This window comes from Schistocerca cancellata, chromosome 4 (assembly GCF_023864275.1).
Source record: "Schistocerca cancellata isolate TAMUIC-IGC-003103 chromosome 4, iqSchCanc2.1, whole genome shotgun sequence".
Classification (NCBI taxonomy): Eukaryota; Metazoa; Arthropoda; class Insecta; order Orthoptera; family Acrididae; genus Schistocerca; species Schistocerca cancellata.
In genome coordinates this window covers 112,085,820-112,098,714 of record NC_064629.1, presented here as the reverse complement: position 1 = coordinate 112,098,714, position 12,895 = coordinate 112,085,820, and the positions used below count along the sequence as shown (strand labels likewise).

The window sequence follows — 12,895 nt, the reverse complement described above, 5'->3', positions numbered from 1 at the left end:
TTTTTCGGCGCGGTTGCAACAGCTCATGGAAGAGGATGCGTTCAGTGCAAAACTTGTTTTCAGTGATGAAGCAACATTTTTTCTTAATGGTGAAGTGGACAGACACAATGTGCGAATCTGGGCGGTAGAGAATCCTCAAGCATTCGTGCAGCAAATTCGCAATTCACCAAAAGTTAACGTGTTTTGTGAAATCTCACGGTTTAAAGTTTACGGCCCCTTTTTCTTCTGCGAAAAAAACGTTACAGGACACGTGTATCTGGACATGCTGGAAAATTGGCTCATGCCACAACTGGAGACCGACAGCGCCGACTTCATCTTTCAACAGGATGGTGCTCCACCGCACTTCCATCATGATGTTCGGCATTTCTTGAACAGGAGATTGGAAAACCGATGGATCGGTCGTGGTGGAGATAATGATCAGTAATTCATGTCATGGCCTCCACGCTCTCCCGACTTAACCCCATGCAATTTCTTTCTATGGGGTTATGTGAAAGATTCAGTGTTTAAACCTCCTCTACCAAGAAACGTGCCAGAACTGCGAGCTCGCATCAACGATGCTTTCGGACTCATTGATGGGGACATGCTGCGCCGAGTGGGGGAGGAACTTGATTATCGGCTTGATGTCTGCCGAATCACTAAAGGGGCACATATCGAACATTTGTGAATGCCTAAAAAAACTTTTTGAGTTTTTGTATGTGTGTGCAAAGCATTGTGAAAATATCTCAAATAATAAAGTTATTGTAGAGCTGTGAAATTGCTTCAATCATTTGTAATAACCCTGTACATGTCCACAGCAGTGAAAGCGTTAATGATGCCACAAAAAGACTCATCAAGAGTGTGGTAGAAGATTCTCCAGAACAATCAAAGAACTGGATTTTTATATAATGTGGAAAAGGACTTAATAGGTTTGCAAAAATTTTGTTGCCAGAAGCCAAAATCTAAGTAGCTTGTAATTGCTTTGTAATAAAAATCTTTCTTTTCACTAGCATTCTGCCCAGTCTAGTACAAGGGCAACTTTTTCAGAATTGGTAAATGTTATTTTATATTGAACTTCCTGATGACACAGTCATCAAAGTAACCTAAGGGATGTAAGTTGTGTGCACCATCTGTTTGTGAATCAAGTCAAATTTGTTTTGTGTGTGTATCATATTTTAACTGTTTGTGTATCATATTCTGTAAAGCAGAATTTGGGGACCAGTCCAGCATTTACCACAACAAACGTGGGAAATCACTTAAAAACCACACTCAGGCTGGCCCATGTACCAGCCCACACTGATTAATCTACCTCGCTGATTTAATCCAGGTCTGTCTCACTTTCCTATATATTATACAAAAAATATGACACTTACTGTTCAGGTTTAAGAACCTCACATAGTTTTTCCAAGCTTGCCATGTGTCGAACACGTTCTTCTTCATTTTGAATATAATAATCATTAGATTTCACAAGTTTTCGTAATGTTGCACGCTTAACTTTCAGTGTCTTCTTTTGTGCTTCTCTCTCTGCTTTAAGAGCACTTAATCTAGCCTTTTCAACCGCCTCTATCTCAGCCTTTTTTCTCAGCTCTATTTCTTGAGCTTCCTGAAGTTTCTGCAAGCCACACAAAAATTCATACATATATTACCAAGAATGGAGAGAAAACTTTTATAACTGTTCAAAAACTCCTGCTACAGTGAGACAGAGAGGAGATTAGATGGAGGTATAAATGACAGACTACAATGAAAAATTAGCAGCAACTAAATACATTGAAAACTAAATAAATCATGAAAACTAAATAAATCATGAAAACAGTTATGCAGTTTGTCATTGGAGATACAAAACTTCACAAAAAATAAATCAGAAAATACAAGTTGCAAAATTACGCATAGAGAAGATACATATATTTTTCTTACTCTTTCCTCCTCCGCTTGTCGGGCTCTAGCAGCTTCTCGTTTTGCCTGTTTTGCCGCTTCTTTTCGATCTTTATCTTCTTGTTTGAATTTTGCTATTCGAGGGTCTAAAGCATATGCACTATCTACAAGATTTCGAATCCGTGTCATATCTTCCTTCTTCCTCTTTGCACGATAAAATTTATTTTGTTTCTCTATCCATTTCCTTTCTTCACGTCTGGAACAGAAGTTCAAGAGCACATAAAATTATGCTTCTAAGCAAAGTCACACATCCTAACAACGGCACTAACTGCATTATTACAGAAAAGCACGACTTCTAATGTTCAAATAACTTACGGGAATGCAGCCGGATGATGACATTGACAATGGCAGACATTTTGACTGGAGCTTACCCTGCCATTTTCAAGGCAAAAGTAAGTGCTGTGCAAGGGAATTTAAAACCTCAGTTTGCAGACTGATGTAGGTCATTTTTGGTTTGTGATGGCACTAGTGTTTACTGTGTGTATGTGTGTGTGTGTGTTTTTTTTTTTAATCTTTCCAGAGTTTCTCTGCAAACTGAAGTTTTAAATTCCTTGCACAACATTTACTTGCTGCAATTTTGTCTTGAAAATGGCAGGGTGTACTCCTGTCTAAATATTGGCAGCTGTCGACATCAACATCTGGCTGCATTCCCTAATTTATCTGAACACTGGATACACCAAGAGAAACTCTGGCCTCACGTGATTACTAACATTTTTTGATGGGTTTGAATTATTTCATTTGAAAACAGAAATTTTTGTTATTGAAGTATACACAAAAGGTGGATGAAAAAATGTTGTTCTCTGAGTTATATTACAGCAGAAAAATAGAACATAGTAGATCAAATAATTCTCTGTAAAACATTAAATAATAAGAAATACAAGACAGAAAGACCCCCTGCAACACACACACACACACACACACACACACACACAGAGATAGAGAGAGAGAGAGAGAGAGAGAGAGAGAGAGAGTTCAGAAAAGCGTAATAGTCCTGAAAAAAAATAGCGAAAGTGTGAGAGTAAAGTAAGCAAATTTAAAATTGTTTTACTTAAACATGAGACAGGATGACTACTGATATTTACTTTTAAGGGAAAGAGCCAGCCATTCTTAAGCACGTGGAAATCTACACCCGACACCTTATGAAGCTGTCCTAACTAATGTGTGCTCAAGGATAGAAGGATACAATGTGTCACAGAAGAAGGAAACAGTTCAATACAGATACAAAAATAAATCAAGTGAAGGAAAATAGGTCTACTGAATTCTCAGCTTTTATCTGGATCCAACACTACATTGTCTTCCAATCGGCCAAACTGAAATTAGTTTCAAAAGGAGACTGGATCCCCAATACTAGTACAACAGGAAATACTCTAGTACAATGTTGATTTGCTTTTGGTTCCTGAAGCTAGTGTGGAAAGGATAAGAGATGTAGCGTTCAATAGCCATTAGGATTACTTAGAAACTTTTATAGCAACTGTCTGCACCTACACTTATTTTAGTTATAGCAACAAATCTCTCCCTTATTTTTAATTGTATTTTTATTTTTTACCTTGTTTTGTTTTCTATTAATTCTCTCTCAAGGTTTCTAACTTCTTAAGAATAAAATACTAAAGTGCGAAGGTTCTCAAGGCAGAAGAAATAACAAATTGGGAAAAACATGGACAAAAGATAGAAATAGGCATAATGGGGAGAAGATGAAGGAGTACTGGCAGAATAAGCAACAACAAAAACAGCAGAGGAACTGAAGTTGTTATGTGATCCACATCCACATACATACTCTGCAAACCACCATATGATGCAGAGCGTAGGGTAGCCTGTACCACTACTAGTTATTTCCTTTCCTTTTCCAGTCGCAAATAGGGCAAGGGAAACCTACCATCTACATGTCTCCGTAAGAGCCCTTACTTCATGTATCTTATCTTCAGGGTCCTTTCACAAAATGTATGTTGGCGGTAGTAGAATTGCTCTGCAGCCAACTTCAAAGGTTGGTTCTCTAAATTTTCTCAATAGTGTCCCTCAAAAAGGACACTGTCTTCCCTCCAGGGATTATCACTCGAGTTCCTGAAGCACCTCTATAATATTTGTATGTTGCCTGAACCTACCAGTAACAAATCTATCAGCCCACCACTGAACTCCTTTCATGTCTTCATTTAATCCAACCTAGTGTGGATCCCAAACACTGAAGCAATACTGAAAGAACAGGTTGCAATGGTGTCCTATATGCAGTCCCCTTTACAGATGTACCATACTTTCCTATTTGGTCAATATGAAGCTATAATAATAATAATAATAATAATAATAATAATAATAATAATAATAATAATAATAACAATAATAAACCCCATGGAGGCTGGGAAAAGAATAGGCCTTCGGTATGTTCTGCCAGTCATAAAAGGCGACGAAAAGAAGAAACCACTAATACGGTTAACCCCCTTTTAGTGTGATTAGTTGGTTCAGGACAGAACTAATGAAGCCTCAGACAAGCGCTGCCATGGTCGGGGACGACGCTTTAACCCTATGCCCGTCCACAATGGTAACGACACTGCTAGCCACACGGAAAATGATTTAAATCCAAATAGAGGTGTTTTGCAGGATATGCTTCCTGCAACCACTCTAGAAGGAAAACAAAGACAGAGGATGAGATGACCAGATGAAGTTAACCGACACCTCATGTTCTGTTATTACCAAGCAACAAACTTAGGAGCCAACACAACTGGATACAGATCACAAGTATACACAAAATTTATTACCAAATACCCAGAATTAAAATTCGACTAGCTGATCAGATCCGTGTAATAATAAAAAATAACAGGATACCCCAGTCAGAATTAGAAAACATCAAACAAAAAGTACAACAAATACTGGAACAAAATAATGTGCAATCAGAAGAAGAAAATACAGTAATGGACTCAAACGACCCAGAGCAAACAAACAAAGAACACCACGCAACAATTAAACAATCAGAGGAAAACAAAATCTTAAAACGGCCACCAGAACAAGCACAAATAGAACATGAAGTGACACACATGTTAGATATAGAAGAAAAATTTCAGCTAACATATATAGAATACAAAGACACAAATACAGACATTAGACCATTCTTGCATAGACCACCAAATAACCCACAAGTCGAAACAACAATAACAACTATCAACACAATCATACACAACAAAATAAATGAAAATACAACTATGGAAGAGTTACAATTACTGGTTTATGTAGGGGCACTCACTACACTAAATATACACACTAGGCAGAGATCAGAACAAACCAACACACAGAAGAAACCCACAAAACCAGCATGGCAACACAGGCTACAGATCAGAATAGAAAAACTGAGAAAAGACATTGGACAGCTAACACAATTTATAAGAAATGAAATATCAGACAAAAAACGAAAAAGGTTAGGTAAAATCTCACAACAAGAAGCGATAGAGCAATTAGATGAATAGAAGCAGAAATTACAAGCATTGGCCAAACGACTTAGAAGATACAAAAAAAGTGAAAATAGAAGGAAACAAAACAAACCAAACATTCAACACAAACCAAAAGAAATTTTACCAGACAATAGATAACACACACACTAAAATAGACAATCCACCAAACATAACAGACATGGAACACTTCTGGAGCAACATATGGTCAAACCTGATACAACATAACAGGCATGCACAGTGAATACAAGCAGAAACAGACAAATACAAGATGATACCACAAATGCCTGAAGTGATAATTTTGGAACATGAAGTCATCCGAGCAATTAATTCTATGCACAATTGGAAAGCCCCTGGAAAAGATAAAATAGCAAATTTCTGGCTAAAGAAGTTCACCTCAACACATTCACATCTAACTAAATTATTTAACAGTTACATTGCAGATCCATACACTTACACATGGAATAACTTATCTGAAACCTAAAGATCAAGCAGACACAGCAAACCCAGCAAAATATTGCCCCATAACATGCCTACTAACAATATACAAAACATTAACTTCAGTCATTACACAGAAATTAATGACACATACAACACAGAACAAAATTATAAATGAAGAACAAAAAGGCTGTTGCAAAGGAGCACGAGGATGTAAAGAGCAACTGATAATAGGTGTAGAGGTGACACATCGAGCTAAAACTAAACAAAGGTCGCTACACTACGCATACGTTGATTACCGAAAAGCCTTTGATAGTGTACCCCACTCATGGTTACTACAAATATTGGAAATATACAAAGTAGATCCTAAATTGACACAGTTCCTAAACATAGTAATGAAAAATTGGAAAACCACACTTAATATCCAAATAAATTCAAGTAATATCACATCACAGCCAATACAGATTAAGCGTGGAATATACCAAGGAGACTCATTAAGTCCTTTCTGGTTCTGCCTTGCTCTGAACCCACTATCCAACATGCTAAACAATACAAACTATGGATACAATATTACTGGAACATACCAACACAAAATCACACATTTACTATACAAGGATGATCTAAAACTACTAGCAGCAACAAATCAACAACTCAACCAATTACTAAAGATAACAGAAGTATTCAGCAATGATATAAATATGGCTTTTGGAACAGACAAATGTAAGAAAAATAGCATAGTCAAGGGAAAACACACTAAACAAGAAGATTACATATTGGATAACAACAGCGACTGCATAGAAGCGATGGAAAAAACAGATGCCTATAAATATCTGGGATATAGACAAAAAATAGGAATAGATAATACAAATATTAAAGAAGAACTAAAAGAAAAATATAGACAAAGACTAACAAAAATACTGAAAACAGAATTGACAGGAAGAAACAAGACAAAATCTATAATTACCTATGCTATGCCAATATTGACCTACTCATTTGGAGTAGTGAAATGGAGTAACACAGTCCTAGAAGCACTCAATACACTTACATGATCACAGTGCCACAAATATAGAATACATCACATAGATTCAGCAACAGAAAGATTCACATTAAGCAGAAAGGAAGGAGGAAGGGGATTTATCGGCATAAAAAACCTACATTATGGACAGGTAGACAATTTAAGAAAATTCTTTATGGAACGAGCAGAAACTAGCAAAATACACAAAGCAGTCACTCATATAAATACATCAGCTACACCACTGCAATTTCATAACCACTTCTACAACCCTCTAGATCACATAACATCAACAGATACGAAGAAAGTAAATTGGAAAAAGAAAACACTACATGGCAAGCACCCGTATCATCTAACACAGCCACACATCGAACAAGATGCATCCAACACATGGCTAAGAAAAGGCAATATATACAGTGAGACGGAAGGATTCATGATTGCAATACAGGATCAAACAATAAACACCAGATATTACAGCAAGCATATTATTAAAGATCCCAATACCACAACAGATAAATGCAGACATTGCAAACAACAAATAGAAACAGTAGATCATATCACAAGCGGATGTACAATACTAGCAAATACAGAATACCCCAGAAGACATGACAATGTAGCAAAAATAATACATCAACAACTTGCCATACAACATAAACTAATAAAACAACACGTTCCCACATACAAGTATGCACCACAAAATGTATTGGAGAATGATGAATACAAATTATACTGGAACAGAACCATTATAACAGATAAAACAACACCACATAACAAACCTGACATCATACTCACCAATAAAAAGAAGAAATTAATATAACTAATCGAAATATCCATACTCAGTACAACAAATATACAGAAAAAAACAGGAGAAAAAATTGAAAAATACGTTCATCTGGCTGAGAAAGTCAAAGACATGAGGCATCAGGATAAAGTTGACATCATACCAATTATACTATCAACTAAAGGAGTCATACCACACAATATCCACCAGTACATCAATGCAATACAGCTACATCCAAACGTATATATACAGCTACAGAAATCTGTAATTATTGATACATGTTCGATTACCCAAAAGTTCCTAAATGCAATGTAACATATACCGTACAGTCAAAAGGAAGTCACGCTTGATCAAGGTCCGCGTTGCTTTCCATTTTTAACCAGACATAATGTCTGAGACAGGAAAGAACAATAATAATAATACAAGGGTCATTCATTCACTAATTAAAGAGACAAATTGGTCTGGAGAAAAAAAGCATTTATTTTTACAAAACAATACTTTTTCTAGTTTTCAACATAATCCCCTTGAACATTTATGCACTTGTTCCAATGGGCTACAAGCTTTTTTTATTCTGGCTGCAATGAACTCTTTATCTTGATTCTTGAAACAATTTCTCACAAACTTTTTCACGTCCTTGTTGTCCTGGAACCTCTTCCCATGTAATGCCTCCTTCAGAACACCAAAAAAATGGAAATCACTAGCTGCTAAGTCAGGACTGTAAGGGGGATGAAGCAATACTTCCCAGCCCTTTCTGTCGATGGTTTCACAGGTTAGTTGTGCATTATGAGGACGTGTGTTGTCTTGATGGAGAACCACGTCGTCTCTCTCTCTCTCTCTCTCTCTCTCTCTCTCTCTCATAACTGGCTTCACATTGTTTAAAAGCAAATCGGAGTAGTATTGGTTGTTCATTATACACTGCTCTTTGAGATATTAAAAAAAAAACTGGACCTTCAGCACCCCAAAACTCCATCAACATGACTTTTCCTGCTGATGCTTGGGTTTTGAATTTTTTCTTGACAGGTGAGTTGGTATGCTACCACTCCATTCTTTGTCTTTTTGATTCTGGCTCGTAATTGTGAACCCAAGTTTCATCACAAGTTAAAATTTTGTTGAGGACGTGCTCACCATCTCTTTCATAATGTTTCTTTAGATCTGTGCACACTCTGAACCTTGTTTCCTTGTGTAGCTGTGTCAACTCCTTTGGGACATGTTTGCGCATGTTTTACGGTACTTTAGCTTGTTACAGATAATGTTATGAACTGTACCAGTACTAACTTGGACCTTATCAACTATCACTTGCACAGTCACACGGTGGTCAGCACGAATAATGTCATAAATTCGATTTTGAAGTGAGGGAGTTGAAACAGCAACTGGTCGGCCCGAACGGTGTTCGTCAGTCACAACCATTTTTGAACTGCTCTACCCACTCGTAAAAATTTGTATAATTCATACAAACTTCACCATAAACTTTAAACATTCTACAACATATATTCACTGGTTCTCGCCTTCAGCAAGTAAAAAATGAATAACAGAATGTTGTTCAACTAATGTGGACATATCAAGTGGACTCGCCATCTTGAAATGTATTTTTGAGGTTATAAACAAAGCAATGTTGATATATCAAACTAGTAATTCCAACTTAAAGCCATAAAAGCACCAAACTTGGCCTACTAACAGTTTTTCCCCAGACCAATTATTGAATGACCCTCATAGTAACAAAGTAGAACCTTGCTATGTGTCCCCTACAGAACTGGGAGCACGGTCAGAAGCCAGAAATGTTCACATTATCAGAGGAACACTTTTATTGACCCACAACATCACAAAACAGTACAGAACAACTTTAATTTCAAACTGGAAATACTGTCTGAAATATTGTTACATTTAAAACAGTAACAGAATGAAAAGAAACCGTTGACACACTGAAAAATTTTCCATGAAAATGTAATGTACGGTTGTGCCAATACTATAAATTACATCTGTATTGTATGGTAAGGTACTGTTACCGAGAGTGAAAGTTTAAAATCCATACATACCTAACTACAGTGCTGCACTGGCAAACAACTGATTTGCACTGAACTGTTTAAAACATGATAAATCACACAGCAAAAAATGTTCCTTTCTTAAGCAGGAAGGAAAAAAGTCTGTAATGTTCTTTTGCTTAGTGGACAACCATCTTGATTTTTATGCGTTGTTCCGACATTTCCCAATCCACAAAATGTGTATTGGGATAGACATAGAGCTCTGTTCTGAAGAGCTATATCAAATGCATTTTTAGCATCTGTACACAATACTTAAGCCGTAGATTCATTGTCTTTGTTCTCACTGTCATGTTTCTCATGTTCACTGGTTGTTCAAGTTACTGACAATGATTTGGTCATCAGTTAATTCTACTTCCATGGTGCAGTCAACGTCAGCTGTTCCAATCCAATCAATCACTGTGCTCAATATTTAGTTGTAAGGACAGCGTTAAGTGTTTACGTCTATTTGGTGTAGTATTTGTGTAGTACGTGTGTTTCACACACTTTAATGTGTAAGAAGAGCACTGTTGCAAATTTATAAAACAAATGTGTGTACAATGACACTTTTTGATTGAGTTAGAAACAAGTTGTTTCACACTGAAACTGAATGAACTATCGCACCTAGCAACAGTCAACTGCCTACAGATAGATATTGCACACAGTGAGTCATCAACAAGGCCAGACCTGAATGTAGCTTCCTCAATGTACAGACTGAATAGCATCAGGGATAGGCTAAAACTCTGTCCCACTCCCTTCTCAACCACTGTTTCCCTTCCATGCTACTCAACCCATATAACTGCCACCTGGTTTCTGTACAAGTTGTAAACAGCCTTTCACGCCCTGTGTTTTACCTCTGCTACCTTCAAAATTTCAAAGAGAGTATTCCAGACAACATTGTTAAAAGGTTCCTTGAAGTCTACCAATGCTATCCATGTACAATTGCCTTTCCTTAACTTATCTTCTAAGGTAAGTCGTAGTGCCAGAATTGACTCTTATGTTCCTACATTTCTCCAGAATCCAAACATATCTTTGCTGAAATTGGTTTCTACCAGTTTTTCCATTCTTCAGTAAATAATTCACATTAGTATTCTGGAACCATGACTTATTAAACTGATAGTTAAGTAATAATCACACCAGTCAGTACATGCTTTCTTTGAGATTGGTATTACTACAGTCTTCTTGAAGTATGAAGGTATTTCGCCTGTCTCATGCATGGTGCATGCCAGATGGGATAGTTTTGTCATGGTTGGCTATCCTAAGGATATCACAGTTCTAATGGAATGCTGTCCACTCTGGAGGCCTTGTTTCTGTTTAGATCTGTCAGTGCTCTGTCAAATCCTTCTTGCAGTGTCATATCCCGCATCTCATCTTCATGTACTTCATCCTTCCTTTTGATAATACTGCCATCAAGTTCATCTCCTTTGTATAGACCCTCTATATACTCCTTCCATGCTTTGGTTTTCCCTGCTTTTTGCTTCACATTGGTTTTCCATCTGAGCTCTTGATATTCATACAGCTGCTTCTCTTTTCTCCCAAGGCCTCTTTAATTTTCCTGTAGGATGTAACTATCTTTCCCTGTTTGTATGTGTTTCCTATATTCTTACAGTTGTTCCCTAACTACTCCTGCTCAACCATTTTCACTTCCTGTAAATATTATTTCTTAGATGTTTGCAGTCTCTTTTTCTGCTACATTTGTTGCATTTCTATATTTTCCCCTTTCATCCATTAAATTCGATATTTCCTTTGCTATTCAAGGACTTCTACTAGGCCTTGTCTTTTTCCCTATTTGATCCTCCGCTGCCTTCACTATTTCACTATTCAAACCTACCTATTTGTCGTCTTTTGATCTTCTTCACAATTTCAGTCAATAGTTGCCTTATGCTCCCTCTGAAACACTCAAAAACATCTGGTTCTTTCAACTTATCTAGGTCACATTTCCTTAATTTGCTACCCTTTTGCAATTTTTCAGTTTTAATCTACAGTTCATTACCAATAAATTGGGGTCAGTGTCCACATCTGCCCCTGGAGAAGTTCTACAACTATAATTTGTACCCGACACCTCTGTCTTACCATTATATAATCAATCTGAAAGCATCTGGTGTCTCCAGCCAGGTCTTTTCACATATACAACCTTCTTTCATGATTCTTAAACCATGTTAGCAATGATTAAATTATGCTCCGTGGAAAATTCTACCAGGTAGCTTTCAGATGTGAAAACTGAAATATTGGCTCCATCTGTTGCCTATGGTATGAACTAACTACCTACCTAGTTGGTTAGCTCAATTCATAATATGTAACTTGTTATGAAGCATTTAATGTTTCTCCTAAAAAATATTTCATTCCTCTTTGGGCACAACACTGGTTCAATGTCATACAGCCAATGAAAAGTGAGAACCAAAAGTCATGTGTAAAAAACAACAACCAAGATGGCTGACGTTTGCAGTAATTGTGATTCTTCCAGCATTGAAAAAGTACGAAAATTACAGTAAAAATTCAGGAAATTGTGCAAGAAAAAGAATAAGGAATGTAAATTCAGGGGCAAGAAGCATTAAAAAGAAGAAAAGGTACACAGGAGTGGAGTATGTAGGTAGAACTGGCAAGAAAGTCAACAACCGTATACATGGTCTACAACGTGGTTGTGAACATAAGTGATATGAATATTTTAGTGAAGAACATCAAGCAGTTCTGTAATACTGGTGATTTTAGCATGAAAAATGCATTTCTTAGTGGGCGTGTCAAAGTAAATGGTGTTAAGAAATGGTATGATGCTAACAGAAATGCAAGCAGGAGGCAGAACAGACGTGAGTACATTTCAGTTCAGGGCTATGACAAAAGAATTTGTAAAAAAGCATTCATATCCTTGCTTAGGATTAATAATGGGAGAGTTTCTAGGGCAGTAGAAAAGAAGCAGAGTGAAGGAACGCCAAAATTTGATGATCAGGGACATCATGCAAACTGACCCAACAAAACTAGTGACCATACATATAACTTAATTGTAAATCATATTAAAAGTTTCACAGTACACGAGTACCACTGCTGTAAAGTTTCTGCTCCAAACAGAAAATACTTGCCTGAAGACCTAAATGTTTGTATTATGTATAAACTTTATGTTATTTTGATGAAACAGGAACATGATTCCTGTGATACTATTAGTGAGTATATTTATAAGGGTAGTTGCTACTCACTACATAGTGGAGATGTTAAGTCACGGATAGTCACAACAAAAAGGCTGTCAAACAAAGCTTTCGGCCAAACAGGCCTTCATCAGAATCAGACAAAACACACACACACACACACACACACACAC

The 12,895-nt window shown here is 36.8% G+C and overlaps 1 protein-coding gene across 1 annotated transcript in view; it reads right to left on the bottom strand.

Annotated features, from left to right (window-relative positions):
- Positions 1-12,895, bottom strand: part of LOC126184673 (dnaJ homolog subfamily C member 2) — a 187,341-nt gene that overhangs the window by 22,952 nt on the left and 151,494 nt on the right. The window contains exons 6-7 of the mRNA XM_049927157.1: positions 1,891-2,104; positions 1,350-1,588 (exon numbers count right to left, since the gene is read on the bottom strand). Coding sequence (XP_049783114.1) covers positions 1,350-1,588; positions 1,891-2,104 — 453 coding nt within the window. The remainder of the gene's footprint in view (positions 1-1,349; positions 1,589-1,890; positions 2,105-12,895) is intronic.